The 27,528-nt window shown below is 40.9% G+C and overlaps 1 protein-coding gene across 16 annotated transcripts in view; it reads right to left on the bottom strand.

The window, feature by feature from the left end:
• Nucleotides 1-25,788, bottom strand: part of LOC111845003 (uncharacterized) — a 45,544-nt gene extending 19,756 nt beyond the window's left edge. For 2 of the 16 annotated variants that reach the window (XR_002838525.2, XR_011993763.1), the window contains exons 1-13: nucleotides 25,562-25,788; nucleotides 24,508-24,537; nucleotides 23,667-23,766; nucleotides 22,677-22,794; nucleotides 22,329-22,452; nucleotides 21,906-21,976; nucleotides 21,522-21,588; nucleotides 19,615-19,756; nucleotides 17,990-18,118; nucleotides 14,734-15,009; nucleotides 4,283-4,350; nucleotides 3,728-3,908; nucleotides 3,325-3,385 (exon numbers count right to left, since the gene is read on the bottom strand). Coding sequence is in view for 5 of the 16 variants with exons in the window: in XM_023814019.2 (XP_023669787.1) it covers nucleotides 2,762-2,776; nucleotides 3,325-3,385; nucleotides 14,734-15,009; nucleotides 17,990-18,118; nucleotides 19,615-19,756; nucleotides 21,522-21,588; nucleotides 21,906-21,976; nucleotides 22,329-22,452; nucleotides 22,677-22,794; nucleotides 23,667-23,766; nucleotides 24,508-24,537; nucleotides 25,562-25,610 (1,182 nt within the window). In the remaining 11 variants the exon portion in view is untranslated. Of the gene's footprint in view, nucleotides 1-151; nucleotides 2,777-3,324; nucleotides 3,386-3,435; nucleotides 3,909-4,282; nucleotides 4,351-13,648; nucleotides 13,848-14,021; nucleotides 14,415-14,733; nucleotides 15,010-17,989; nucleotides 18,119-19,614; nucleotides 19,757-21,521; nucleotides 21,589-21,905; nucleotides 21,977-22,328; nucleotides 22,453-22,676; nucleotides 22,795-23,666; nucleotides 23,767-24,507; nucleotides 24,538-25,561 lie in introns of those variants that run through there. The other 14 variants (XR_002838526.2, XR_011993764.1, XR_002838529.2 and 11 more) reach the window with 11 other exon arrangements.
• Between the last annotated feature and the right edge of the window lie 1,740 nt (nucleotides 25,789-27,528).

Below are 27,528 nucleotides of genomic sequence, written 5' to 3'. Positions count from 1 at the left end.
AACATCATCTAAAATATGTAAAACACACACACACACACACACACACACACATATATATATATATATATATATATATATATATATAATATATCAGTTACCGCTGTTGCATGAGCTCTCCATGCATTGTGAGACAATCAGTTATTCTCCTCCTTGCTGTTTGAATCACTCACAGACCGTGCGGCATGTTTGTGAGTAAATAAAAATGAGTGAAAAGGACAAAAACAAACAAGAACTGGTCATGAAGACATTCATCTTCCGTTGAATGGAAATATTTCGTAATACATAGAGAAGATCTTGAGCAAAAGCAAGTGATTTGTCGGCACAAATCAACTCTTAAATATCACAAAAAATTTAAATATCACAAAAACTTTAAAGACTTCCAATACTGTTCAGCCCTACTCAAAACACATAATAAGCTCACAAAAATATGATATGGTTATATACCATATTATGTAAGATGATACAGCCGAGTGATGGGGCCATAACCTTTGTTTCAGCAGCAACTATTCAGACACAGAGAAAGTAAATTAAGCAAAATGATTTAAGTCAAAGTGATGACAAAGTCAGGCTAGGCTACTCAAAGAGGCTAAATACAGTACCACATATCCATGATTAATCTCACATTATTTTGTTGGCAACCCATTCAATAAGGGTGATCCAACGAAATCCGAAGTAAAGTCCACAGTAAAAGTAAAATTCAGTCCATGGGAAATCCCAACAGTAAAAATCCACAGAGAATTAAGAACCAATAGGAAGAATGCCAGGTGGAGTGTTTCTTCAACAATGAATACAATAACTTGTCCATCTTTTTTCTCAGCGAAATGCTGTTAGATACAAGGTGCGCTTTTGATTTCCTTTTAGACGTGCTTTGAGCTCCTTTTAAACGGAGAGCTCCATCTAGTGGGGTCAGAAAATGGAGCAAATTGTTACAGAAGCGTCATTTTGGCCATCACTATTGGTTAGCCAGTGTTTGTCACGTTCTGGGCGATAACGAAAAGTTTATAACTACGAATAACTGGAACAAACTGGAATAAAAATCACCCTTTTAACTGGAAAGAAACAATGGTTTGACATTTATCGTGATAATTATCGATATCGACTGATATGGATTTTTTTTATCGTTATAACATTTTTAGCCATATCACCCAGCTTTAGAGAGGAGGATAAAAGCGAATAAGAGCTGGTCACCAAAAGACATTTGTGTTCTATTCTATTCTATTCTATTCTACCAAAATTATTCTAAATCCATTTAAGCAATTTCATCCATTATTTCCTGCTGACTGAGCCCCCATAAGGGTCAAATCCTATGATCACTCATGTTTGACAGACTCTGTTGGTAGATAGGTTAGTTTTATTTGGCTATAGTTTATTTTGGGAAATTTTCAAGCTTATTTTGTTTTTTAAACATTGCAATATTTATAGGAAAAATTTTAAATATCACGATGTGAATCCTTTTCAGTATCATGCAGCTCTACTCTGTACGCACCCCACATGGAGAATATGAATCCAACATTCTGTTCAATCACTTCAGCTTGATTTCTTTCATTAAATGGTTATGAAAGATTAATTCATGTTTAACAAAATCAATGGTTTCTTTAATACTGAAGAATTCCTCTAGAGTGCATGCATGGTCAGAGTCTCGTTGCTGCACACAGAGCAGTAACTGTAAAAGGTACATTGTTATAGCAAATCGTAAACCCATGTCTCATCACAAAATCAGATCTTCTTCATAATCACATAAACCACAGATCACTCATCGAGCAAAGCAGCTTTGCCAAATGGCATGGTTCTCTCTCCACTTAAAGACTGCCTAGAATCAAGCATGTGATAAAGCTAATGCTCCTTGGGGTAAACAAGACAACACAGCCGCAGAGGGACAGGAAATGTGCACAGCCTCACACCTGTGCCAGGGTTTAGGGCTACAAGGACCAATGCATTATCAGGCTAACACCCATGGTTTATAAATCAAATAAGTTAATTATTGTAGTTCCTTTGAAATGAATGCAGCCAAGTCATAAGAAGCTGGATACCACTTATCGAACCTCCTCAGGAAAGTTGGGAAAAACAATAAGACCCACTTTGCCTACAGCTACTAAGAGAATGGTTTCTGCAGCTCACTTATAACCTCTACCTTTACCTACAATACGCTGTGACCAAAAAATACAGAGAGTGAGTCTAAAACGTGGTGCATACACACTAAATATTTACAATGTCTCCAGACGGATGCTGATTTCCAGAAATAGGCGGGAAAAGTTGCATTTATTGCATATAAACCGCATTCAGCAGGACATCAGTCAGTCAGGGCCATGGAAGAGACAAGGATGGCGGGATAGGGACCCAGGGGAGCATTTCCGTGTGGAGGGAGACAAAGGCACCAAATGAGAGAATAATTACCAAACAACAACTAACAAAGACAAAATGAATGCCACAGCAGCAATAAGTGTCAGTCCCAGAGGGCAGGACCCATTGATGAGCAGGGCTCCACCCACTCCAGGAGGGAGGGGCATTTCAAGCCAAAATGAGTTAAAAGAAAGCAGATGGTATGTCTGGGACCCTCAGAAAACCATTTAGGAAGGAATAATTGTGAGGCACCGGCACCCAAAGATGCAGTGGTTTCCGTTTCAGGTGGGAGAATTAATTGTGAGGGACAATGTACGTTTAATGAGGAATGTAGATGGAAGGGCTATGACCAGAGAAAGGATGGCACCAGGACGATACTTGAAAGATGCATTTGGAAACAGGGAATTCAGCTGTGTGTTACTCAACGAAGACCACTCTTCAGAATTTGAAAGAAGTAAACATTCGTAAAGGATAATTAACACAAATAGTCACAATACCCACAAAAGCCTTCACATCGATTGTACGGGCTCATTGGAGTGGAGCTCCTCATCAGTTAGGGTATGCTGAGCTGTTGATTGGATGAAGTGCATCATCATGCCCAAATTAGCAAATGTTCTACTTAAAAGTCTTGCTATATTTCATGTCAGAAAAATCAATTAGAATCAGTCACAGAATAGTTTTGTTACTTGTGTAGCACAAGTACTCAATTCCTTTTCCTCCTTCAAAGCTAATTTATGTTTGGTATTTTAAAAAAGGCTAAATGAAATGACGATCCCACAAAACCACCTGCAACAGCTCTGCATCTGCACCATCACAGATATTTTTGGCCAAAACCCACAGTGTGACAGTTTAATGTTATTTTACGCAAGCAGTTCATGAGCCCAACAGCTGAAGAAAAGCTAATTAAATTAAGTACTCGGCTGCTAGCATCACCCAAGATTGAATCTCAACTCCAAATGAAATGGAAGGGAAAATACGACCCACCTTCTGAAGAGCTGCAGTCCACCTGCTGGAAGCGTGGCTCGTGCTGCACACACCACTCTCCCTGAAATAAAACATCATTTACATGCTGACAAACAGCTTCATTCATCCTATTCAGACAGGCCCGTAACTAACAGAATAGTTCATAAGAACTTGTTTGTTGTGTTTATTCACATTAATTTGATTAACACCACTACTTGTAAAGTTACCAGTGGCTAGTTATGTGCAGTTAATCACAGCCATCCCCCATGGGACACCAACAGCTGGTCATGAAATCAGCTTATTACTCCAAATTAGCATCTGTCAACCTCCCTCTTGCTCTGACCCTGCACAGAAGCCATGGGCTAACTGTCCTGGGAAGCAGCCAGCCACAGAACCGAGACACTCTGGACATACAAATGGAGACCTCAGCCTTCACTCCTGCACAGACCAGCACCAGCTCTGTTTTCAGGTCCCGATGGCTGACAGCCCTGGCTCATTTCTCTGCTGGGAAGCAGAGATGGACCAACGCCACTCTGCATCCATGGCATGATGTCATATATACTGGGACCCTCCAGTGTAATCAACTATTCCACCTGCATTCCTGACTGGTAGGGTGGGAAAAAGAGAATGAAAAATGAGCTGGTTGTAAGGAGCCAAAGAGGTGGAGTAGGATCACCATGGTGAAAAGTAGGGGTGAAACGGTACACGGAAATCACAGTTCGGTACTGTACGTACCTTGGTTTTGAAGTCACGGTTCGGTACGTTTTTGGTACAGCGGGGGTAAAAGAAACAAAACATGAATTGCTTCTTTTTTTCTCTATTAAACAACAAAGTATTACTGTCTTAAATAAAAAGTTGCTGTCAATACTGCTGCAACCTACTAATAAAACACTAAAGTTTACATAAAAGCAAATCAAAATAAATATTCTCTCAAGTAAATAAAAATAAAATAAATACACATTTAGAAAATTAACTGTACCTGATCTGTACTGTATTCACATTAGCAGCTTTCAGCTTCATATTAGAGCTGTGCAACACAAATATTGCCTAAAAAAATACAAAGCATAACAAAATAAATATACATTATGATGCAGCATTTTAAAAAATACCTGTGCTGTACTTGAATTCATACTAATAGTCTCCAGTTCACATTAGTATGTACACGCACATGCCTAGTGGTGTGGCTTCATCCGCCCCTTTCCAAATGTTGCTCGGAGGACAGAACCAAAAGATCCGTACCGAAGATTTTTGGTACGAGTACATGTACCGTTACACGGCAAGTGAGAAGCTACCAACATGTGTACAAGCAAAGGTTTAGCTTCTCATACTTTCATCCTAAAAGAAGGGCCTTTAACACCATGCGAGTCAGTCGCTGATGAGGGTGAGGAACTGTCAACGATGCCCATCATGAGGGAGCCATTCTATATCTGCATTGCCACAATTGCAAGATGAAAGTCTCTCTCTCTTTCACAACTTGTACTCATCTGCAGCACCAACTACTCTCCCTCCTTCCTCAGAACCCAAACCAAGACACCACTTCCCTGGCCAGTGGCTATGAGGCACTGCAACCCATCGACATTCTGTTGAGAGTGTTGGCAGGCCATAGAATCAGCAGTGCCTGGACATGCCTTTGAGCATAGGTAGGCTCCAGGGCGGCTTTGCACAAGGATACCCAGCAAGCCAGGCATGTCCTGGCCCACCCAGCTACAGATCATCTCCTACCTTCTCATTCATCATTTGGACTTCTGACCAGCAATGTACCACTGAGGTACCCTGAGCAAGGCACCGCCACCAAGCACTGCTCCCCAGGCTCTGAATTAGCTGCCCCCTGCTATGTCACATTGTCACATATGGGTTAAATGCAGATAACACATTTCCTTGTTGTGCACTGTGTGTCAACAATGACAATTAATTACTAAATTCTAAATCCCCTGTGACAATGCTAACTATAGCAGAGCAGGTCAGGAATTGGATGTGGATGACATTTCACAAGGTTGCATAACCAGGCTTGTATAGTCTCTCAATATTTCTAGGGAATCCCTAACAGTCCCCGCTTCCTTTGTGTCCTTGTATGCCATGACCCCAGATGGAGACCAGCAGTGGTGATCCATACTACACAGTCACCTCCACACTCAAATTCACCTCAGATTCACCCGCTTCTTCCTGGAGAGATGCAGTAGGGGGGCCTGTAGCTTGTCACATACAGAGCTTAATGAGACAAGACACAAACGCAGGTCACCCACATTTGTCATCCTCCTTGGTTTTCCAAAATAAACTCTTACAATCAGGGAACAACCTTCTTAGTAAGTGGCAAGTGGGGGAAACACTCAGTACCAAGGCCCACCAAACTGCAGTCATCCATGGACCTTTTTGTTCTTTCCTGTGCTAAGTATTTGCCTTCTAAAAGGCAGATGCTCTTACTATTCATTAGATCTGTACCCCCCACGGCAAACTACCACACAAAGCCATAAAAGCTATTAATCTCTGCTGAATCAGATCAAAATGAAAACATGGCAGCATAAAAGAAGAAACACATTAACACCTAGACCCTATTGCAATGGCTTAAATATCAACTCTCAATATATGATAACAGGACATGCAATTAAATTTTAATTTCCTGCTAGTGAGTCTCAGGAGTATAATCCATCCGAGCCATCCGTCATCCATTCATTCATCTTTCAGGATCTGCTTGCGACACGGGCCCCATCCTGTTGAGGAACAGGAACCTGGGACAGCAGGTCAAACCGCTGCACCTCTAGTGAAGCTCACTTGTTTCCACATATGATTATAGTGAATCAGGGCATCAGCCTAATAAGACAGGTGTGCCACAAACCCCAAACAGCATCACTGCTAAAACTGAGTGACATTTTTAATTTTCAATTTCTCTTCTCCAGCTTCACATTCCCTGCCAACCACAGAACTACCAAGCACCCATTGAGAGTAATTTTATGACATTTAAAAAGAAATTAATTGCTATTAAACTTTTGCATGCGAAATCAAAGCTCACATTCTTCATACAAATTCAATAATGAAATATCAAAAGACATTTGGTACAGTGTAGCTAAAAACTGAAGCAATACTGAACCTGTGTGAGTGGTATTGTTGGAATGATTTTAAAAACAAGTTGATCAACTTATAGTCATATAACTGAGTGCACCGCTCCTAGTGGCAGAGGAAGACTTTTAAAAGTTTGTAAACATTACGTAGTAACCCTGTTTGCCCTCCCCTCTTATGCACAGTGCTCATTATTTAGTGCTCAATAGAGCTGCTGTTCTATGAAAATGCCCCAAGACAATAATTGAGTACATTAATATAAAATCAGTTTTACTTCTAGTAACTGCATAAAAAGCTTAGAACTCAATATTCTCCCTAGCTTGCTTTAAGATGCATCGTCTTGTTAAGCAAAAATACTACATGTCTTCACTGGAAGGTGCAGTCTTAGCCGTGACAGTAATCTTCTCGTCCATCCTCCTTAACGTCAGCCTAGCTATAGGAGCAGGGCCATCCTTCCTATTAAACCCCTGTAATGTGCTGAAAGCGGCTTTTCCCAGGGCCGGCATGCCTATTCCACTTAACTAACTCTAAGTTTTCGTGGTACATTTGCATCCACAAAGCAATGTAAGTTTCCCTAACTTAATTCAATTTGCACCCATAATACTAAAACTTAATGATGCCGAATAAATCAGTATTTTGCCTAATTTATCACTGTCATGAAGTGTACGGGTACAATTAATTTACAAATAAAGTCTAAATTAAATATTAAATCATATAAAACTTTAATATCCTACCCATTCTCTGGATTATGCAAGCACTCCTTGTGTCATGCAGGTTACTTTCGGTACATCCCGGTCACCTCACAATGTCAAACATGCACTGGAGGGAACTTATGTGACTGATGGACTAGCATGCCATCCAGAGTGTCCCCAGCCTTATGCCTTATACAGATTGGGACAGATGTATGGAGAAATGGATACTTTTTTACTTGATGCTGTCGGAACAACAAAATATTCCCCGGAGATAAGTCCATTTCTGAAATTTCTTCGCTACTAAACACTCCATGGTCAACTGTTAGTGGTATTATACCAACTGGAAGCAATTGAGAACAACAGCAACTCAGCCATGAAGTGGTAGGCCACGTAAAATCACAAAGTGAGGACAACGCATGCTGAGGTGCACAGTATACAGAAGTCACCAACTATCTGCAAAGTCAATAGCTACAGACCTCCAAACTTTGTGTGGCCTTCAGATTAGCTCAAGAACAGTATGTAGAGAACTTAATGGAATGGATTTCCATGGCCGAGTAGCTGCGTCCAATGCAAAACGTTGGATCCAGTGGTGTAAAGCACGCCACAACTGGACTCGAGTAGTGGAGACATGTTCTCTGGAGTGACGAATCATGCATCTCTGTCTGGCAATCCAATTGGATGAGTCGGGGTTTGGTGGTTCCCAAGAGAAGTGTACTTGCCTGACTGCATTGTGCCAAGTGTAAAGTTTCGTGGAGAGGGCGTTATGGTGTGGGGTTGTTTTTCAGGAGTTGGGCTTGGCCCCTTAGTTCCACTGAAAGGAACTCGTAATGCTGCAGCATTCAAAGCCATTTTGAACAATTTCATGCTCCCAACTTTTTGAAAACAGTTTGGGGATGGCCCCTTTCTGTTCCAACATGGATGCGCTCCAGTGCACAAAGCAAGGTCCATAAGGACATGGATGAGCAACTTGACTGGCCTGCACAGAGTCCTGACCTCAACCCGATAGAACACCTTTAGGATGAATTAGAGAACGGACTGTGAGCCAGGCTTTCTTGTCTAACATCAGTGCCTGACCTCACAAATGTGCTCCTGGAATAAGAAGAAGAGTTGAAGCTGTTATAGCTGCAAAGGGTGGGCCAACTTCATATTAAAGCCTATGTGTTAAGAATGGGATGTCATTAAAGTTCATGTGTGTGTAAAGGCAGGTGTCCCAATGCTTTTAGCAATATAGTGAATCTCCGGAGGCAGCAGATTAATCTGATTAAAAATTTTAATCGTTTGACAGCACTAATATATATATATGAAGAGTTCAGATGCAAAAGCCGCTAAATGCCACCTCCGTTAAAAATGAGATAACAGTGCTCTCCACATGTAGTATACGTAAATCGAATAATCTCTGCCTCTTCTGAAATAGGCGTGGGCGATATGACGATATGAGATCGTGAAGACGATCTATGTGTTGACGATCTGTGAAAGCAGAGAGATCGTAGAATCGTCTATATAGATTGCATTCTATCTGTCTATTGCGGCTCTATGCTCTTCCTAAATTTTTTCCTCAGCCAAAGTGCACTATTTGCTAGACCGCTTAATGCCCGCCTTATAGAAACAGCGCTCAGCCAACCAAAGTGCTCCCCCACTCTCTTTGATTCTGAGTATAGCGGGAACAATGACTGAAAGTGAGAATGTAATGGATGAGTTGGTCCCTAAAAAAACTCTACATAGGTGACATTGAAGTGATTTGGCTTTTACCCAAACGATAAGGAACAAACAGTCGTTATTTGCAAAGTCTGCAGAGAAAAGGTTCGCGCATCGGATGGCAACACGACGAACCTTTTCAATCACTTAAAGAGACAACATCCGAAACAGTATGCCGAGAATATAGAAGCTAGGAGAGCAGTCACACCACAGGCAGCAGAGGCAACAGTTACCAAACCAAAACAAACCACTCTGACACAAGCTTTTGAGAAAGGCGCTCCATATGACAGGACAAGCATTTTACCTCAGAAAAGATATGGTTCCCATCAAAACTGTAGAAAAGGGGTTTAAAAGTCTGCCGAAAGTAATTGATCCGCGATATGTGCTGCCCAGCCAAAAATATTTCTCCAGCACTGCCATTCCACGTCTGTACTCCGAATGCCGTGAAAAAATGGGACACGAGGTTCAGAGGTATTGTCATGTCATGTTAAAATGACAATGTTGAATAATTCAGCAATAGTTTAAGAATTGCATTAGCCCATAACAGGAGTTGCCATTTTTATTGTTTACCATTTGTAAGTTTTTGTTCTTGTTGATATTGTGTTCTGAAGTAACTAAGTATTTTATTAGCTTTAAATAAACTTGTTGGCAAAATTGCACAAACTGATTAAAATCTGTTCAGAAATGTTCTTTGGCTAAAATCCTGTTTTTGTTCTTTAGGACTATATTTTTACAAAGGAAAATAGTTTGGTTGTACTGTTCATTAATTTGCAAAATAGTAAAATCTATATAATTCAAATCAGTATAAATATTGTGATAAAATCAAAATCGTGATTTAACTGTAAAATAATCGTGATATGATATTTTTGCCATATCGCCCACCCCTAGTATGAAATATCGATTTGTTGGCAAAATCCTTAAAACACCACTACCCTTTCGCAGCAAAATCCTCTGTTCCGAGAGCCAATCAGAACGCACGATCGAATCATGTGACTCACCGCACTGAGGAGTCGGGTTTCTGTAAACAGTGTTTTTGTGACTTTAAAATCAAACATGGAGTACAACGGCATGGATGAGCCTGTCAGAGGACTAATGACAACAACCAGAAACAGCTGATCACACGGGGATTCTACACGGGGTTAACGAGGGGGCGTGGCACACGGAAGGAGCGGACGATCGAGGCAGGACACATTGTTTTTTTTTTTTTTACTTTACACATTGTTTGGATACATTTATTTTCTTACTTTAAAAATTAGATGTGTTTAGTACAGTATATGCTCTTCTTGTTTTGTCCGGTTCATTTTGCGTTCAAATGCTAAAAAAAAAACATATTTAGGTGTAATTTTTTTGGGCATTATGTCTTATGGGGGAAATTCGAACAGAACTCAAACTTTTTAGGATTCGGTCCGGAGTTGTGAAAGGATTAATTTCGAGTTCTGAGGTACCACTGTACGTATATGTACGTATACTTTGAAGTCCAAAAAACAAATCATATATATGACACAAAACTATGTTACCTAACATTCTGGCTTTGTAAAACATACCTCCAAAAAAAACACTTTTTTTTTACATTGTTGCAATTAATGGCACATCTTTTCCTGATCAAGTAGAGGAAAAAATTATGGAGTCAATTAATGTTGAGAAAAAAAATTATGGAATCACCCTGTAATTTGCATTTCTGAAATAAATACCTACACAAGTCTAATTATGCAAATTAGTCTACAGTTAAAAGAGAGTACTTGCAGACCTTAACGAGCTGCTGCACCTGACTGATTGACAGGAAACATGGCCCCAACAAGAGAGCTGTCAGTTGAAACAATGGAAAGGATTATAAAACTCTTTCAAGAAGGTAAATCAACACGGAGTGCGGCAAAAGATGTTAGTTCCCAATCAGCTGTGTCAAAATTTTGGAGCAAGTACAAACAAAATGGAAAGGGTGAAAATGGGAAACATACAGGTAGATCAAGGAAGACATAAAAATGTCAGGACAGAAGATAGAAAATGAAATGAAACAACAAAAGAAATTAAAGACAAATGGACAGAAACAGGAGCCAATGTTTGTGACCGAACTGTAAGAAATCGGCTGAGAGAAATGGGATTTAGGTGCAGGAAGGCCAAATGTTAACCATCATTCACACCTAAAGTAAATACGGTTACAGTAAGCTAAAAGAAGCAGTTGTGGACTGTGGATGATTGGATGAAAGTAGTATTCAGTGATGAATCCCAATTCTGCATTGGCCAAGGAGATGATGGTGGAACGTTTGTTTGGTGACATCCCAGTAAAACATATACAGACGACTGCCTGAAGAAAACAAGCAAATTTCCTCAGTCATTGATGATACGGGGTTAATAAAGATAAAGGACTAGGGCAGATGGCAGTCAATACCTCTACAGTAAATGCACAGGTGTACGTTGAAATTTTAGACAATTTTCTCATTCCATCAGTCGAAAGTAGGTTTGGTGATGATGAAGTAATTTTTCAGGATGATAATGCATCTTGCCACCGAGTTTTCTTTAGGAAAAGTGTATCAACTCAATGACATGGCCAGCAAACAGTCCGGATCTCAATCCAATTGAAAATTTATGGTGGAAATTGAAAAAAATGGTACATGACAAGGCTCCATCCTGCAAAGCTGATCTGTCAATTGCTATATGAGAATGTTGGAACCTGATTGATGAAGAATATTGTTTTTCATTAGTGAAGTCCATGCTTCAAAGAATTCAAGCTGTCATAAAAGCCAAAGGAGGTGCAACAAAGTACTAGTACTAATTGTGTTCTTTTTTTGTTCATGATTCCATAATTTTTTCCTCAACATTGAGTGATTCCATCATTTTTTCCTCTACTTGATCTGAAAAAAAGATGTGCCATTAATTGCAGCAATGTCATTTTTTTGATGTATGTTTTACAAAGCCTAAATGTTCAGCTGTTAGGTAAAATAGTTTTGTGTCATATCTGTGCTTTGTTTTTTGGACTACAAAGTAAAACAACTGACTGAACATCCTCCAAGAGTAGTGATTCCATATTTTTGCCAGGGGTTGTAGAAACATACATAATGTACTTTTCCACCTTGTTTGTACAGAATATTTTATTTATTTATACTTTATCGTTAAATCTATACAGCAGATTTATCTTTCGTTTTTCTCAGAATAATATAACGATGTAACCTTATTCCCTTAATAAGATGGCAAGTAGTTGTAACTCTCAGTTATGGATTGAATTGTTTGGGCATACAGAAGGTTTGGATGGCATAGCCCGTCTCGTTTTGCTGACGTTAAAGTGCCACATTCTGAGCCTAGCTTTTCTGTGGTGCCTGCTGTAGTCATTTTTTTCTGGCCCAGGGCCATTTTTTTGCGGTGAAAAAAGTCCGGCACTAGCACAACTGAGTGGCACCATTAGCATTCAGCTTAAGCGCAAAAAACATATCTAAAATGGGAAAGAACTGTTGTGCGTTTGATTGTATAATCAATTTAACAAGAAATATGAGATATCTTTTTACAGACTGCTGAAAACTGAATAAGTAAGTATCGGATGTGGATCTTTCACATATGGCTTACCCGATTCGTCTAATAAGTGTGGATTGGTGCCTATACCGATCCAAATACCGGATCGGTGCACCTCTAATTGTATTCCCCGCCTCGGAAAAATAGTTAATTCCTAAATGGCGACAGAATTCAACTTGTAAGCATAATGAAATTGTGTTTTGGCACAGCATGGAGGTCTACTAGGAATGCGGGACCGTTTAGAATCACTGAGCTGCTGATCTATAATCGGGTGTGTTCAGTCCAGAGGCAAAGCAAGGAGTGCCTTACGTTGGCACCTGCCAGTCAAGGCCATCACTGGCAGGCGAGATTATTTAAGCAACTTTCAGGAGGCTTTCTCCTGGTAAATGGGAAAATTTTACAAATAAATGAGGGCAAGTGGCGGATGCAGACGCAAGGCACTAGAAAGAAGCTGCTCGGTGTGGAAGATCGATCTGCACACATCGTAGATGAGGGCTGGCTGACATCGATGAGCCCAGCTAAACGGCAATAAAGCAGGCTGACTTACATTGCCGGCAACTTAACGCTGACTGATGCGAGTCTCTGCTCAGCTGGAACAGATGGCATATGAAAAAAATAACAGCACTGAATCTGAATTAAAGGTCTATGGTTATACAAAATTTTTACTTCCTGGTTGATGGGCAAATGTAACAAAATAAAATAAAAGTGCTGCACGCAAGCTTGCCAGTGAAATCAAACACCATAAGGCCACCATCTGCAAGCAGAAAAATTGTAAAACATCACAAAAGGGAAGAGATGCAAAATTCAAAGCTTTTGCCAGCTTATATTCGATAGCAGCACAGCAGGGGCCCTGCATGGTATCAGCCAGTTGTTTTGTGGTGTTCCCCATAAAACTTGACACTTAAAAAGCCCTGTGAGCTGAGGAAGGAAGCACTGGGGAGAGGGGCTGCAATCCTGTCATTAATGGCGCCTTTCCCACCATGAATGGATCGCTCTTCTATGTGAGATCTCGCACATCATGTCCTCAAAACACATCACTACCATGTCATTTTGATGATGGCTTCACTTGTAAAATGACCATCACCTCTTTCAAGGTTCTGTGCACCCCAAGCTTTGGCCTATAAATAATGCATGAATAACAATTCTGAATTTGAGAGAACAAGTTACAGTATGTCAGGAGAAGTTAAAACAGATGCAGTTTTAATTTTGCTTGTTACAATACGTTATTGACTAAGATCAGTGTCAGTCTTGCAGATCTGTCCACTGTGCTGGTTAGCCAGCTTATCACATGTGGCAATTAATAGTTAATAGACTGGAGGAATCGATGCTTCCCTGAACAATTTGCTAAAACTGAAGTTTTGTGACATTATGTTTAGAAGAGCATTTTCTGTCCACCTGCATACCTGTGGAACTCAACTTTGACCTAAAAAAGGTAACTCCACTGCCTTCTCTCTAGTAACCTCACTTGAACACGCCCCTTTGGATCATCTCCACGTGAAAGCCGGCTCACTTCGGGAATTATTTCCAGCATCCCGTTTTAAAACCACTTGTTGGTCCGCCTCATTGATTTAGAACCCTGGGAATTTCAGTCTTTCCTTATACCTGCACAGCATACAGTTATGAGAAAGTTGTAAGCCCTTCTAGCTACAGGAGACATTTTTTAGTTGTGACCTCAACATCATGGTACCAGGCCCAGGAGCTTCACAGATGCTAATTCAGTTGACAACCGAAACAAACTGGCCATCAAATTTTTTCACGCTTGGTCAGATTGCATTTCTTTCAGGTTTATTCATGGAACATAATTAAATCATGTTATGTGATCTACAATCAAACACAATCCCAATTGTTAAATTTGAGATTATCCAATCTGTGACATCTTCTTTGATTTTATTTAAAACATTTCCTGGAACATATGCCCCGACATTCAAAAATTCAACAATGCTTTATAACTTCAGAATGGTCCCCCTCAGAACCAAAACCAGCTGTCACAACCTAAAAAGGTTAATTATTTTAATCACCTGCTCAGTCTTTCTAAAAACCTCAAGCTGCATAGCGGAAAACAAAGCTTGGCTCCACTGTTAGACAGCACATTGATTGCCGATCTGAAGAGCTCCCATACAGTAAATTGCCTATACAGCCATCCTTCTTACTGGGTCTCAATACCCTGTGCTGAAAGAAAAGGTAAAACAACTCAATGGGCCAGCCTACAGAACCAGAACAAGGACAAAAAATAAAGGATGAACCTACTCCGACAAAAAAGAGGGCGCAACCTACACAGAATTTTCCACTCCTATTAAACCTTTTGATAATTTAAAAGTATTAATTGACTTAAGGTTTATAGCCTATGTTGTACAAAGGAAGCAATGCAAATGAATGCATTCAAGGAGACCTCACGTTTTTACCAAGACGGGAGACAGTTTGCCATAAGCTGAAATCAGCTGGGTTGGTTGGCCCAGTTCAGACAGTAATTCTCCATAGTGTCACTTACATTCTGAGCTCCTGACGGGTTGCAGTGCCACAAGGGACCCCAGGCTCGGCCTCATCCATGCAGGACACCCCAGCCAGCTGCTCCTCAACCTGCTGGGCAAGGGCAGGAGAGCCAGCAGACAGTGGGGCGGAGCCTCTGGAAGGGGAGGCGGCAGTGCTGTCAGTGTTTCCCTCGGAGACAGTTGGAACGTAGCCAGCGACGGCTGCCGAAAGGCTGGCCTCGGAAGTTAGATGATCCAATTGGGAACAGCGGCATGTTGCACTCTCCATTGGGTAGCTAAGGACGAGGTGAGGAGGCAATCAGAGAACAAAAAACATATCCTCTTAGACACACTAAGGACCTGGACTGAAAAGCAGGCACACTCTGATGAGACATGGAAACAGCCAGTCTGACCTCACTAGGATAGCAGAGAGCAAGTAGCAACTCAAAACACTAAGTGGCTTGATTACAAGTTCCCCCCGAAAACAAGGCCTCTGCCTACTGTCTCTCAGTCCCAGAAAGGCCACCTTGCTGACTCATGGACCACAGAGGAACGATGCCACCTGCCATTAAAGTGGCTGCGCACATCAGCAAAAGAGGACAATTGGTGCCAGATACCTTGCGAGAGCTGCGCTCTAAACGGCTGTGGCACCTATTTTAGGCTTGTCAGAAAGCAGTCCTGTGCACTTCATCACATCAGTGAGGGGAAATAAAGGAAATAAATCTGGATACTGGGTCTATGTTTACATCCTGTCTGCTCTGTAGATTTTTTCAGGACCCCAGAGAAACCAGAGAATAGAGCATACCTTGTGTATAATTTCAAGTTCATGTTTCTTAATACCACATCTTCACCTTGGAAAATAAACTGAGCAGCAGGAAAATACCAACTTCTATGAAATTGTATTTTTTTTTATGGTCAGTCTTTCATACAGTATAAAGGTCTGTTGTGCTTTTTTCCCCCTTTCAGAATCCTCATGAAGCCACCAAAAATACTATTTTCTTCACAATTCTCAATAGGAATATAAAGATGCATTGATGCATCATGATTATTAAGGTGGCGATGCAATGCATTGATCTGTAACATCAGAATCGATTTTTCGCGGTAAAATAAAGATACTTTGTTCATGTGTTGCAGGTAGATATGCAAAGTAGCAGTAACAGCACGCAAAATTCCTCAATGTACAGTAAGATGGCAGGTGAAGGTTTATGAATATTCATAAAGGAAGTACATCTGATGCTTTTTGGGAAACTCCTCCCCATTTTATAGCACAGAGCACTCTCTCTAATATTCTAGCGCAAGAAAGTAGTTATTTTTTCAAGCTGTAGTAGCAATGGTCAAGACCCTGAGATGGCTAACTACTGTATCTAGCTGGGCAAAAGTAATTAGCCTTACCGATGCACAACATATTGTTTAACATATTGGTATTGGCCAATATTTGTTAAAAATCAAGATATCAGCAATCACTCCAATCTGTCAATTTTTTATTTTTTTTTTATTCAAAAAGTTAGCAGTACCAGAGTTAAAGACAGCTACTAAAATAATGGAGATGCTTGCATTGGAAAATCAGCCATTTTCCGTGGTGGAGAATTTTGTTGGCTCATTCACCACTTAGAAGAGATCTTTCATTTTTCACAGAATAAAAAATGATGTAACTTCATTCCAATAATCTGCCCCGCCAAGCTTGGCAAATTTCACCACACTTCTTTTAATGTATTTGATTTTTTTTTTTGTACAGTTCAGTAGTTGGCCTTTTGACAATTTAACACTGGCAAGTTCTCCCTGTTTAATAATAACAAAAATTAATGTTCTGAGATTGTACTTTCTTCATATTCCATTAATAGTGTAAATAAGTTTCCATGGTAATATTTATGAATTTTAAAAAAGGTTGGAATTTAGGTTATCAAATAATTGAATAATTGAATCGAAATGTGATAGAAATTAAACATTTCCGATGCACTGATAATAATTGCAATAATATTGAATTGCCTAGGGGCCAATAATATAGACCCCAAATGCTTAAAAAAGTTTGTGGGCCTTTCGATTTTTACATGTGGTTTAGCTGTGACCCAAAGAACTTTTGGGCCACTATTGATAAAACTGGGTATTTACTAGAGCTGTCCTATTTGACGTACTGTGCCATGGGTGCTAAAGTTGAGCTCCTCCAAGGACTCAAATTGACAAATTTCCATGGGCAAGTATGTGCCAGTTACCTCCAAAGCTATTCCACCAATATTTAACATAACTGTCTATTTACTGTTGGGACACAATAAGACTGGAGTTTATCCCATGAAGCATAAGGCAGGGGACACCCTGGATGGCTTTACAATCACACATTAAAGATTCACATAAATCATGTCTTTAAACTTTATGGGGAACACTGAGCACCTACTGTACAGCAGTGTTTCCCAATCTGGTTCTTGGGGACTCACAGACAGCCCCCATTTTTGCTTAGGAGCTGGAAGGCTGAAATGTGGACTGTCTGGCAAGGAGTTGGGATGGAGCAAAAACATGGACTGACAGTGGGTCCCCAAGGACCGGATTGGGAAACACCGATCTAGAGGAATCCCACACTGGTCTGAGGAAACCATGCACACTGCTCACAGACAGAATAGGCAAATGAATCCACAGAGTAATGAGGCTATAGCTAGTGCTAGTCAATGAAACGCCCTGCCCAGCAAAAGCTTTAAATTACGGATAACCCATTCCACTTTAATCACTGACAAAGTAAAACTTAAAGAACTTGGCAATTAGAACAGCCAAGAGCATCTATTGATCCTTTATCGAGGGGAAGTTTAAGACACACCTCTCACTGCAATCCCAAGCCAACCTTAAGATATATTACTGGCAGGACCCCCTCCCCAGTATAATGGAGATGCCCAGTACAAACCCTATTCAGGAATTCTCCAGAGGGCCGGCGTGTTAATAATGACACATTGTGGTAATTTGCTTTTCCACAGGAGGGCACAAATGGATGTTGTGGGGTCAGTCCATTTACAGAATGTCTTTAATAAAAGCTGAAATCCTTCTCAGTGGGGAGTGTTACAAGTTAAGCAGGAAAATACACACACTATTTAAACCATCGGAAGTCTAGTACAATAGCTTGATGTTGCAGCACTTTTTAATCAATTTGTGAAATGATTTTTTACAAAAATTATCAAACACTTGGTAGTGGTTGAGTACAGAAACTGAAAGCAAAGTAAAGCACAGCCACAAGAAAAACCGACAATCATCCATTCATCCATCCACTTTTAATTCCACACCAGCTATAGACCTCACCTGTCCATCTTGTCCAGGAGAGTTTGGGTCTCCAAGGACGTCTGCAAGCTGAGAGCATTGCCACACACAGAGCAAGATTCTAGGTCCTTCCTCCAGTTGAGGGCCAGGTTCTCTTCCTCCTGATCCCTGCTGGGAAAGCAGTGACACCAGGCATGCACACATATTTGAAGTTACATACTAGCCAGCTACCCCCCCCCCAGCAAATTCAATATATCAAGGTGCTGCAATCTAATAAAATTGCATTCAGTAATGGGGCCTTTGCCAATATTGGCACAGCCACAATAAATAAGCACAGAATTACATTGTTAACTATATTTTAGTCACGCACTGAGATTCTCATATTAATTTTTGGCAGACACAATATACGTGTACAGCCAGTGAAGGAGAGTAGGAAAGCAATATGAAAATTATGATCTATTAATGTTCATCATTGATCACTGTCAGCTGCTCTGGCCCACCTCAGGAACTGGGCAACCTGCTCACCAGGTCACTCCGCTGAAAGTTAGCTGAACGGGGCCCTTTGCCATTACCAAAGTCAGAGAAAGTAAATTAAACCCCAATTTAATTTAAGGGGAATTTAAAACAGCCTACTGAGGCAGCCCACCAATCAATTTGCACGCAGTGGTTCACCCCACATCCAGGCTTCCTGTAAGCTGGGATATTTCGGAGGATATACTCTGTTGTGTTTAGCGTCAACATGTACATAAAAGGATGGACGTTTCTGTATCCTTCCACAGTTTGCATGCCAAAAAATATAACTGCAGGTCTCCTCCAACTCAGATATTTTCAGATTCATACACAGCACTGTGGAACTCCTGAGCTCACCAAAAAGCAATTTACACCACATAGACATGTAAATATCCTTGAGAGTAGGATCTCTCATTAAACAGCTTTCTTTTACACATGCCGAGGTTTGCCCAGCATTGCATCACACCTTCCTCTGACCATCTGTACAACGGCAGCCTGACGACTACAAATGAGCATCTCTCACAGGCACCGGCTGCAACCATAGCTCCATCAATCATGCCAATTTACCGTCTGGGGGATGAAACTGGATTCCTCAAAATGTTTATCCCACGGCAAAAGATCTATTAGGGGTGTCGATAGATAACATGGGGTAAAACAACAGCAAAAACAAAAAGGAAGCCGTGACTCTCACTTCCAGACACTGACGTTATCAAACGAGGGGGGGGGGGATTGAAATGGCCACCACACAAGAGCAGTGCTGCTTCCTTGGTGCAGTGTCTGCCTGCAGCTTACAAGAGTGGGCCTGACACTGTGCATCACGACACCACACTCTGAACACGAAGCCAGGAATATGTGGGGGGGAATAACAAACAACTGGAGTTAACAAAGGCTGTCGAACGTGGGAACGGAAAGTCTGTGGAAAGTAACTGCAGCAATTCAATCCCTCCTCCAGTTCATTCGGAGAACGGCCATGGTGTCAGTGCTCGGCAGGTTTCAAAAGGTATGCGTGGGTAAGTGGCTGAGCCTCCGAACCTCCCACAGGGACGTCCAATTGGACTGTGCCAAGCTGAGCATGCCCAGATTAGACTGCATCGAGTTAGATGTCTACGTTAAGCCAGGCTGATTTGAGGAAGCGTAGGAGTAAGGAGGCTCATTACCGCTGCTGTTGTGCCTCCATTCGGCGATGCCGTTTAGCCCATGTGAGCTTTGCGTGAGTACTCCGCTGCGGCAGGGCGTGCAGGGGGCTGTGGTCGCCACAGTAGTCATCGTCTAGGTCTTCAAAAGGACACTCAGCCAAAGCTTCCAGGAAGGGAAGGAGGGACATGAAAACCTCAGTTGAGTTTGCTCACACACACACACACTGCAAGGGCTGGTCTATATATACACACACATGCTCTAAAAGGCCTGGTCTCCGCATCAGGAATTGGAAATCTATGCTTCTAGGTGTGATCCCATCATAAAACCTTCCTAAGCACCATTAATTCCACATACATGACACACTCTCCACATGGGTAAAGGCTCCACGAGCTGAAGGTTTACGATGCTCTCATTATGGGGACATTACACAGCAGGACAGCGGCATTCGAAGCCTCGAGCTCAGAAGCGTGACTGTGGGAAACTCTGACGCAAGGGATGATGGGATACATTCCCTACCACATAAGATTAAATCAACAAATCCAGTGTATCTGGATTGCAGACCACTGGTTTGATAATACTACTACAACTAATGGTATGCTCCTTAATACCTCAAACTTGTTCAAACCAAAAACTACCAGAGACATCTTTCTCTAAATTACAAACATTTTCCATAACCACTTCATAGCAATCAGTGAACCACAGTAACACTGCTAAATACTGCTTAAGCACCATTCTGGAAAGGATATAGCATTAAAGAAAACAGAACTATACATCACCTTCAAACGCGAGAAGCACTATGGTGTCCAACATTAGCCATTACATGACAGACAAGAAAGGTATTACCGCCAGCAGTGAATTTATACTGTTCTTTAGTTTTTTTCTCTACCTCAGAATGCCTCCTTGCAGGCTTCAAGAAACAAGGCGGGGGTTGGGGGGGGGGGGGGGTGGAATTGTGGCAGAATTACAACCTGAGGCTCCATCCTAACAAGAGTCAAAAGGAGGAATACTGGTCCCATAAGGGTGTCGGCTGCCACAGGGCCAGCGGGACCGGAGACCAGCACGAAGACAGAAGACTGCCTGTGTGTGGACAGATTCTGGAGGCTCCTGGGAATACACGGCCCTATTGAAATTCACCATGAAGAACCCCTTACAGTGGTGTACAAATGGGCAGTCACTGCTTTAAATTACAAAGTCAGCTGACAGCTGCAGCAAAACTGTGCCATATTACTAATCAGACCACACCAAGTTTTCCAGAATCGTATAGCCAAGCCCCTACCTTCCACAATACTCTTTTTTTAACCCCATTGAGGTAAATTCACCATCATCCCCATATCTAAAGTCCCTGTGCCTAACCCTAAACATAACTCTAAACCATGTGCTTCTGCTGTGTCATATGGCTGTTTTTCATTCTAACCAAAATCACTGCTTCTGTATTTGTAGTAAGATTTCTAAAAGCTCATAATTCATACACAATAATCATGATCAGAGGTGTTGCTAGAGATTTTTGGCCCCATGAAAGCATATTATATTGCCCCCCCCAACCTAGACCAATCATATGTTCCAAATTTAATAAGGCCCCTGTTACTCAGGGCCCTTGGAATCATCCTAACTGTCCCCCACTTTACAGCGCTCCTGATCATGATTGTTTGATTATGTATCCTTGTGCCAGAGTTATGGGGGTGGTGGGGGGTGGATTTCAACATCACAAGTAAATGCTACAACACTGACATCTAGTGGGCGGAAAAGTCTACTCCACAAAAAGCAGAATCCATGCAAGCATTATGGTTCACACAAATATTACACCATCAAATCTTCTCCTTCAACCTATATAATTTGACCATATTTTACGAGCTGAATAATTTATTCATTAGATAGATAGATACATAGATAGGCTGTGCAATGGGCTTATTTTCAGTCAGAAGCTTACAATGCAATGGTGGGTGTTCATTGGCATCCTTGTGGTTCATTTTGTCCTCAGCATCATCTCCAGAACACTGAAAAACATTCATTTGATGTGAGTGAAGCAGGTACAAAAGTTTATAAACATAGCACCTTCTGGTGATACAGCAGAATTGCTAATTAACACCTCAATTTTCCTTCACTTCAGCTGAGGAGTACTACTTATATTTCCAAGTCATCCTTGTCCTGTGGTTTAGTAACACCAATTGAACCTTAAGGAATCTTAATGCTAATAGTCAGTACAACCAGGCTCCCTTAACAGGGCACTGCTGCAACTTGTGTAACTTTCTGGACATTTCACTGCATCATTTCTTTGCAGAATTAAGACCAAATAGAAACTAAAACATCTCACCTCTGTGTCTTTACCTACATGTAATGCCAGAAGTCTTTGTATTAGAAAATCAGCTTCATCCTTCGGAATCTCTGAAAGAAGAATAAATAAGCAAAATTAGCCTAGACATGTATCCATCCATCCATCTTCCTTAGCTGCTTATCCCGTGCAGCAGGGTTCCCTGATTCCAGTCCTGGAGGGCCAGTCTGCAACACAGTTTGCAGATTTCCCTGCTCAAACACACCTTATTCAGCTCACCAGTTAGTTACCAGGTTTAATAGCTGCGTCGCAGCAGGGAAATCTGCAAACTCTGTCACAGAATGGCCCTCCAGGACCGGAACTGGGGAACCCTGCTGTGCTGGGTCACAGAAAGGCTGGAGCTTGCATTCCTACAAACTATCTCATATAAAAATCATTAAATAACAGATTTAAGTAGCTGCCTACCTGTTGGCAGTTCATAGTAGGTATCCAACAGAATCTTATGATGTGTTGGATTTTCAACCCCACAGACTTCAGCTCCTTCCATTATGACAACACTGTTCAAAAGCCACCATTTTCCTGGGCCCTCCTAGGAAAGAAACTCCAAAACTTTGCAAAAAATGTTGCACCAAATTGGACGTGACCTCCTTGAAGAGGTAGTTTGTTTTTTGGCACATAAAATTTGCCCGAGAAGCTGTCCTTTTTAAATGAAATGAACACGTCCAATAACAGAAATGAATCCTGTGAGATTTCTAGAGAATACCCAGACAGTACAAGATGATGACCTAAAGCTCTACATAGGCCAAAACATACCTTAGTTCCATGTTCGACACTCATAAGAGGAATCCACACAGAGCCCAGGAGTGTGTCCCAGACAAACCCTTTGTCCCACACTTCCACAAAAAGACCCTTTTCCAAGTTATTAATTTCACTGAAATAAGAAAAAACATCACTGCAAGTACTACAATATAAGTAGTGAATCACAGTGTCGACACTAACAGTAGGCTATACAGTGTGTAAGTCTACAATCCACTGCTGCCATGTTCCAGTGACTATGGTAATGCATTTAGTGATTTATTACTGCACAATTATTTAATCTTTATTAAACATCAGAGACCATTGTGCAAAGTCAGGTGAAGAGTGTATTCATTCCCTTCATCTGTACCTTAATACCTATCTGTTTCTTCCCCCTGCCCGAGAAAACATGCCCAAGCCTTCACTGTTGACCTTGGCATGACCCAGTGTCTGTATCTAGTCTCCTTTGTGCCCCTCCCGGTGGGCTAATGCTGAAACAGCAGTGTTTGTTTAAATGCGTTTTCATCCCCTGACCAAATGCACCCTATTATTTCCCCCAAATAACACGTTACTTGGTTAGTTTGCCTTCCCAGTTTCAACACAAGGAGCAGGAGTTTATATATGGCCTAAACTTTCCAAAAGAATCAAGATTTAATGTAGGCACCTGCCCATGGATCATGAAGGAGCCAGCAAACTGCAGCTAGATGGCAGTAATGTGAAAAGATGCTTCAACAATCTTGAAAATTACAGTTAAAATAACCAATGAATACCCCAGTACATGAAATATGATTATTAAAAAATGCTGCTTATTTGCCAAAAGGCACAGATCAGTTCATTCAGACCTAATGGCCAGCAGCTTATGCCATGCCCTTGCTCGGCTAAGACGTTAATTCCTCACGCACAAACTTTATGGCAAACAATTTGTGGAACTAGACAACAAATCCAAGATGGTTTAGCTTTTGCTACGATGCTTTTTTTATGGCAAGTTTCTTCTGATCACATACTTACAACATATAATCTTGTTCCCATGATGGCTCATTGCCTCTTATCGGTCCAGTAATGCTCTTTAAATTCTGGACTTCTACTGTAACATACACATTGAACTTATCTGAGAAGCAAAAATACAAATGTGTGCATTAATAGGTGTTCAACCTAATATGCCTTTTACTACATCTGAATGGCAGACTTACCCTCCAGATAGACTTTAACAGGTTTGTATTTTACTAAATGAGTTCACAGCCTTGTACAAAACCAAACTTAAATTTAGTTGCCTGGATACTCCCCCTACTTTCTACGTTAAATTAATTAACCTTCTTTGTATTCGGGCATTGCTCTCCCTGGGTCTCTGTAGCTTGAATGATTTATAACAGCAAGACCTTAACGGTATGTGATGTCTTGGCAAAGTCCCTGCCTTTATCACAAAGCTATTGGAGATCACTGTCTACAGGGCTGAGCTCATATCCCAGGACTGTAGCCAGCGTGATGGCGTTTTACCTTCTCATTTCTCTAGAAGCAGTGGCAGTCGAAGGCTTTGCCTTCATTTAGAAACATATCTCTTGCTTATATCATATCACTTCCACTGACCAGGCATACATATTTTCTAAGTAATTATTATTGAGAATATCATGAGCCTGCTAGTTCTCCTGGCCAAGAAGCAGCATTTCATGAAAAGCTTTTTATTCAATTTTATCCTGACTAAGGGAATTAATTTTTCCCTAAAAATCGTAAATATACGAAGCAGCAGGCAAATGCAGCCTGGTTTAGATTTTATTTTTCTTGTTCTAAATATTCCATACAGTATGAACCGGATAACAGTTGAGCCCCAGATCAAAACTATAATTTGGCTTACCAGGCGGTCCATTCAGTTTCCCTCTTTTTACTGAAAAAGAAATAAAATTGCATTGCATAATTAAAACACCGAATGCGACGTGCAAACAAGCCTTTTATTTAACTACATAATACGAGAGACTTGTTTAAGACATAAAGGATTTTGGAAACATTTGTCAAACCCAAACACTGATATAAGATATATGCGTTACTGCTTTGTTAAGGTCCCGCTTTTCGTCTCAAACGGAGCTTCTTCGGTAAAGCTCAAATAACTTTTTTAGCATGCTTCAGCATAGCAACAGATGAATCCATTATTGACCAACCAGCGCAGTAATTCAACGATTTAATTAACAAATCTGCCAGGAGGACAATAATATTACAAGCGTCTAGACAAATGAACCAAATTAATCCAAACACCAGACAGCCCACTATAGAAAGCTGGCAGCGTCTGTTTAATTTTAATTTAATGTTACCTTTTATGCAGAGTAAATACATCTTCAGGGATGGCATTAACGTAATAGGAAAGGAATAAGATCAAACGATCGAAGTTCCTCAGTCCGGGAGTGAGTGGGCAAAGAAGGGGACTGACGCGCGCGCGCGCACGGCTCCACCGACGGAGGGAGAGGGACCGCAGCGATGAAGGACGATACGGTACGTAGCCCATAATAACCTACAGTCCTGAAAATGATCCCCAAATGCTGAATCCACTTAGGAAATGCTGACTGACTCCCCCTATCTAACTACAGTTAGGCAGGAGTGCGGAGGCTCAAATGTTGGCCTCATATGGATATTCTAGAAAATGAACATTCAGCAGTTTCTGAACGACTTCAAAAGAGTAACCGCGGAGAAAATCCACATATCTGGTTAGGGTGACCATACATCCTCGTTTTCCCGGACTTGTCCTCTTTTTTTGGGACTTAAATGCCTGAAATGTCCGAGATTTCGCTTTGTTTCATGTTGACATTTGCTTTCTAGTCAAAATAATTTCTGTGTCTATATTTGAGTTGCTTTGACGTCTCCGCGTAATACACCTAGCGTCCTCTTTTTTGTTGGACGTGCCACATGACAGTACTTACCATCCACTCCGTTCTGAAAATTACCAGGAAAAATAAAAAGAATAAGCATGAATGAAGGATTCCTGGAACCAGGAGCTATTCTAAGATTTGAAAATTAGGGGGGCTCACCCCCCTTAATAAATACAAACTAAACATAGTAGACATGTTTTGCAGTGGGTTAATTTAGATAAATATTAATGGAAAAATATGCTTCTTATTCCAACTCACAATGACAAAGGAACGTACGCAGTTCAGCCAGATCCGATATTACTGCGAACTACAGCGCGCGGGACGCTTTTAAATTCAGAGAAAAAGGCGGGAGGCAGTCTGAGGTAAAATTCACCCCGGAAACTGTGATGGTTGGGTTTTAAAACATCACGTAAATGTTTTTAAAATGTATATATTTATGAAATTGTTTGTGAGTTAAGGATAGGCTATAATCTCAATTCTTTCTGAATGAAAAAATATATTTAGAGAGGTATAAAACCTCGATCCATTCCCTGAAATTACAAAATACATCATTTCAGTCTTGTTCAGATAAGAATGATTGTTATTATGATTAGGGTTATTTCAGTAAAATTTGGGATATTTTTCAAATGATATTTTTAAACATGCTGATTCTTAACATGAGAAGCTCCTGTTATTGGTCTGTTTTACCAAATGTGTCCGGTATAACGTTACTGTATTGGCTACTTAAAAATATAGCTTCCTTTTTCACGTCAAGTTTTTTTTAAAGCTTCATACATTTCCCGCTTTGGCTAAAAAGTTGTCTTAGTATACCTTCGTTCTCCTTTTACACTTCTATTCAGAAGGATCGCCGCAACAGGGTGAATCGTATTTCGCCCTTGATACAAAAACTCAAGGTTTAAGATATTATTAACCAAGGTTGTTTGGGCCTGGCGTAGTTTCCAAAAATAAATAAATATGTAAATATTGCGTACATGGCAAAAATAAAGAAATAAAAAGCTGTTCTGAGATTAGTCCATTCCATGTTCATATTTAAAGTAGTTTAATATTGAACAATAAACGGAACAATCAAAATACTTGACTGGTAACTTGGAGGTGGGCGGAGACCCAATTTTTTGATGGACTACCTTACAGTTGTAAGCTATTGAGAGTGAATCTGAATAAATGTGGCAAAATGGACATTATAGCTTTTCTGGCAGGTTTGTCGAGTTTGCTTCTTAGCTTGCTTAAAAATAAAACATAGGTCTTGTACCTTTTTTTTTTTTAGCAACCAAAGACTGTGTGTTATATGCATATGTTTTTATTTGTTCAAACTAAAATTACGATGTACAGCATAAAACAGACTGAATGTCGGTCGTACTGTCCATGTTTACACCAGGTAAGTTAAAATCCCCATCCCCCCACGTACGACGCATAGCTCGTCCGGCAGAATGGTTCTGGCGCCGGGCTGGGCTTCAGCCCGGGTAAGCATGTGCATTTAAGTGCCCCTGCCTGTTTATAAAACATAAACATTTCACATCATGGTCTATAACAGGCCCAGGAATGCAGTAGTTTTTTGTTGTACATAATGCAATACTATGGAACGTCCTGCAGGTGGCTGTCTAGTTTTGATGCAGCCAACCAACACAAGAACATCCACCAAATTCTATAACTGCTTATCCAATACAAGTTCAAAATTAGCCTACAGCCTGCCTCACAAAGCACAGGATTTATGGCAGGGGGCACTGTGTATGAAATGCCAGCCCATCATATGGGTAGTTTGGAGATAACAACAGCGTGTATTTCTACTAAAGGAAGACCCATGCTGATCCAGTGAGGGCAAGGGGTGTCACATTGCAAAAGATGAGCTCACAGTGTGGACGACTCATGTTCTGATATTTACTGTCTGTGTAAACTGCATAGGGGCAGGCATTCCATTTAGGATGTGCCTCAGCCTTGTGCCATGTGCTGCCTGGGATAGGCTGCGGGACCCCCCTGTGACTAAGAAGTGCTAAGAAGATATCTGAGTAAACCACATGTAG

Source organism: Paramormyrops kingsleyae, chromosome 11 (assembly GCF_048594095.1).
Source record: "Paramormyrops kingsleyae isolate MSU_618 chromosome 11, PKINGS_0.4, whole genome shotgun sequence".
NCBI classification, from domain to species: Eukaryota; Metazoa; Chordata; class Actinopteri; order Osteoglossiformes; family Mormyridae; genus Paramormyrops; species Paramormyrops kingsleyae.
Note: the sequence above shows the minus strand (reverse complement) of the source record. Positions and strands in the feature narration are given on the sequence as shown.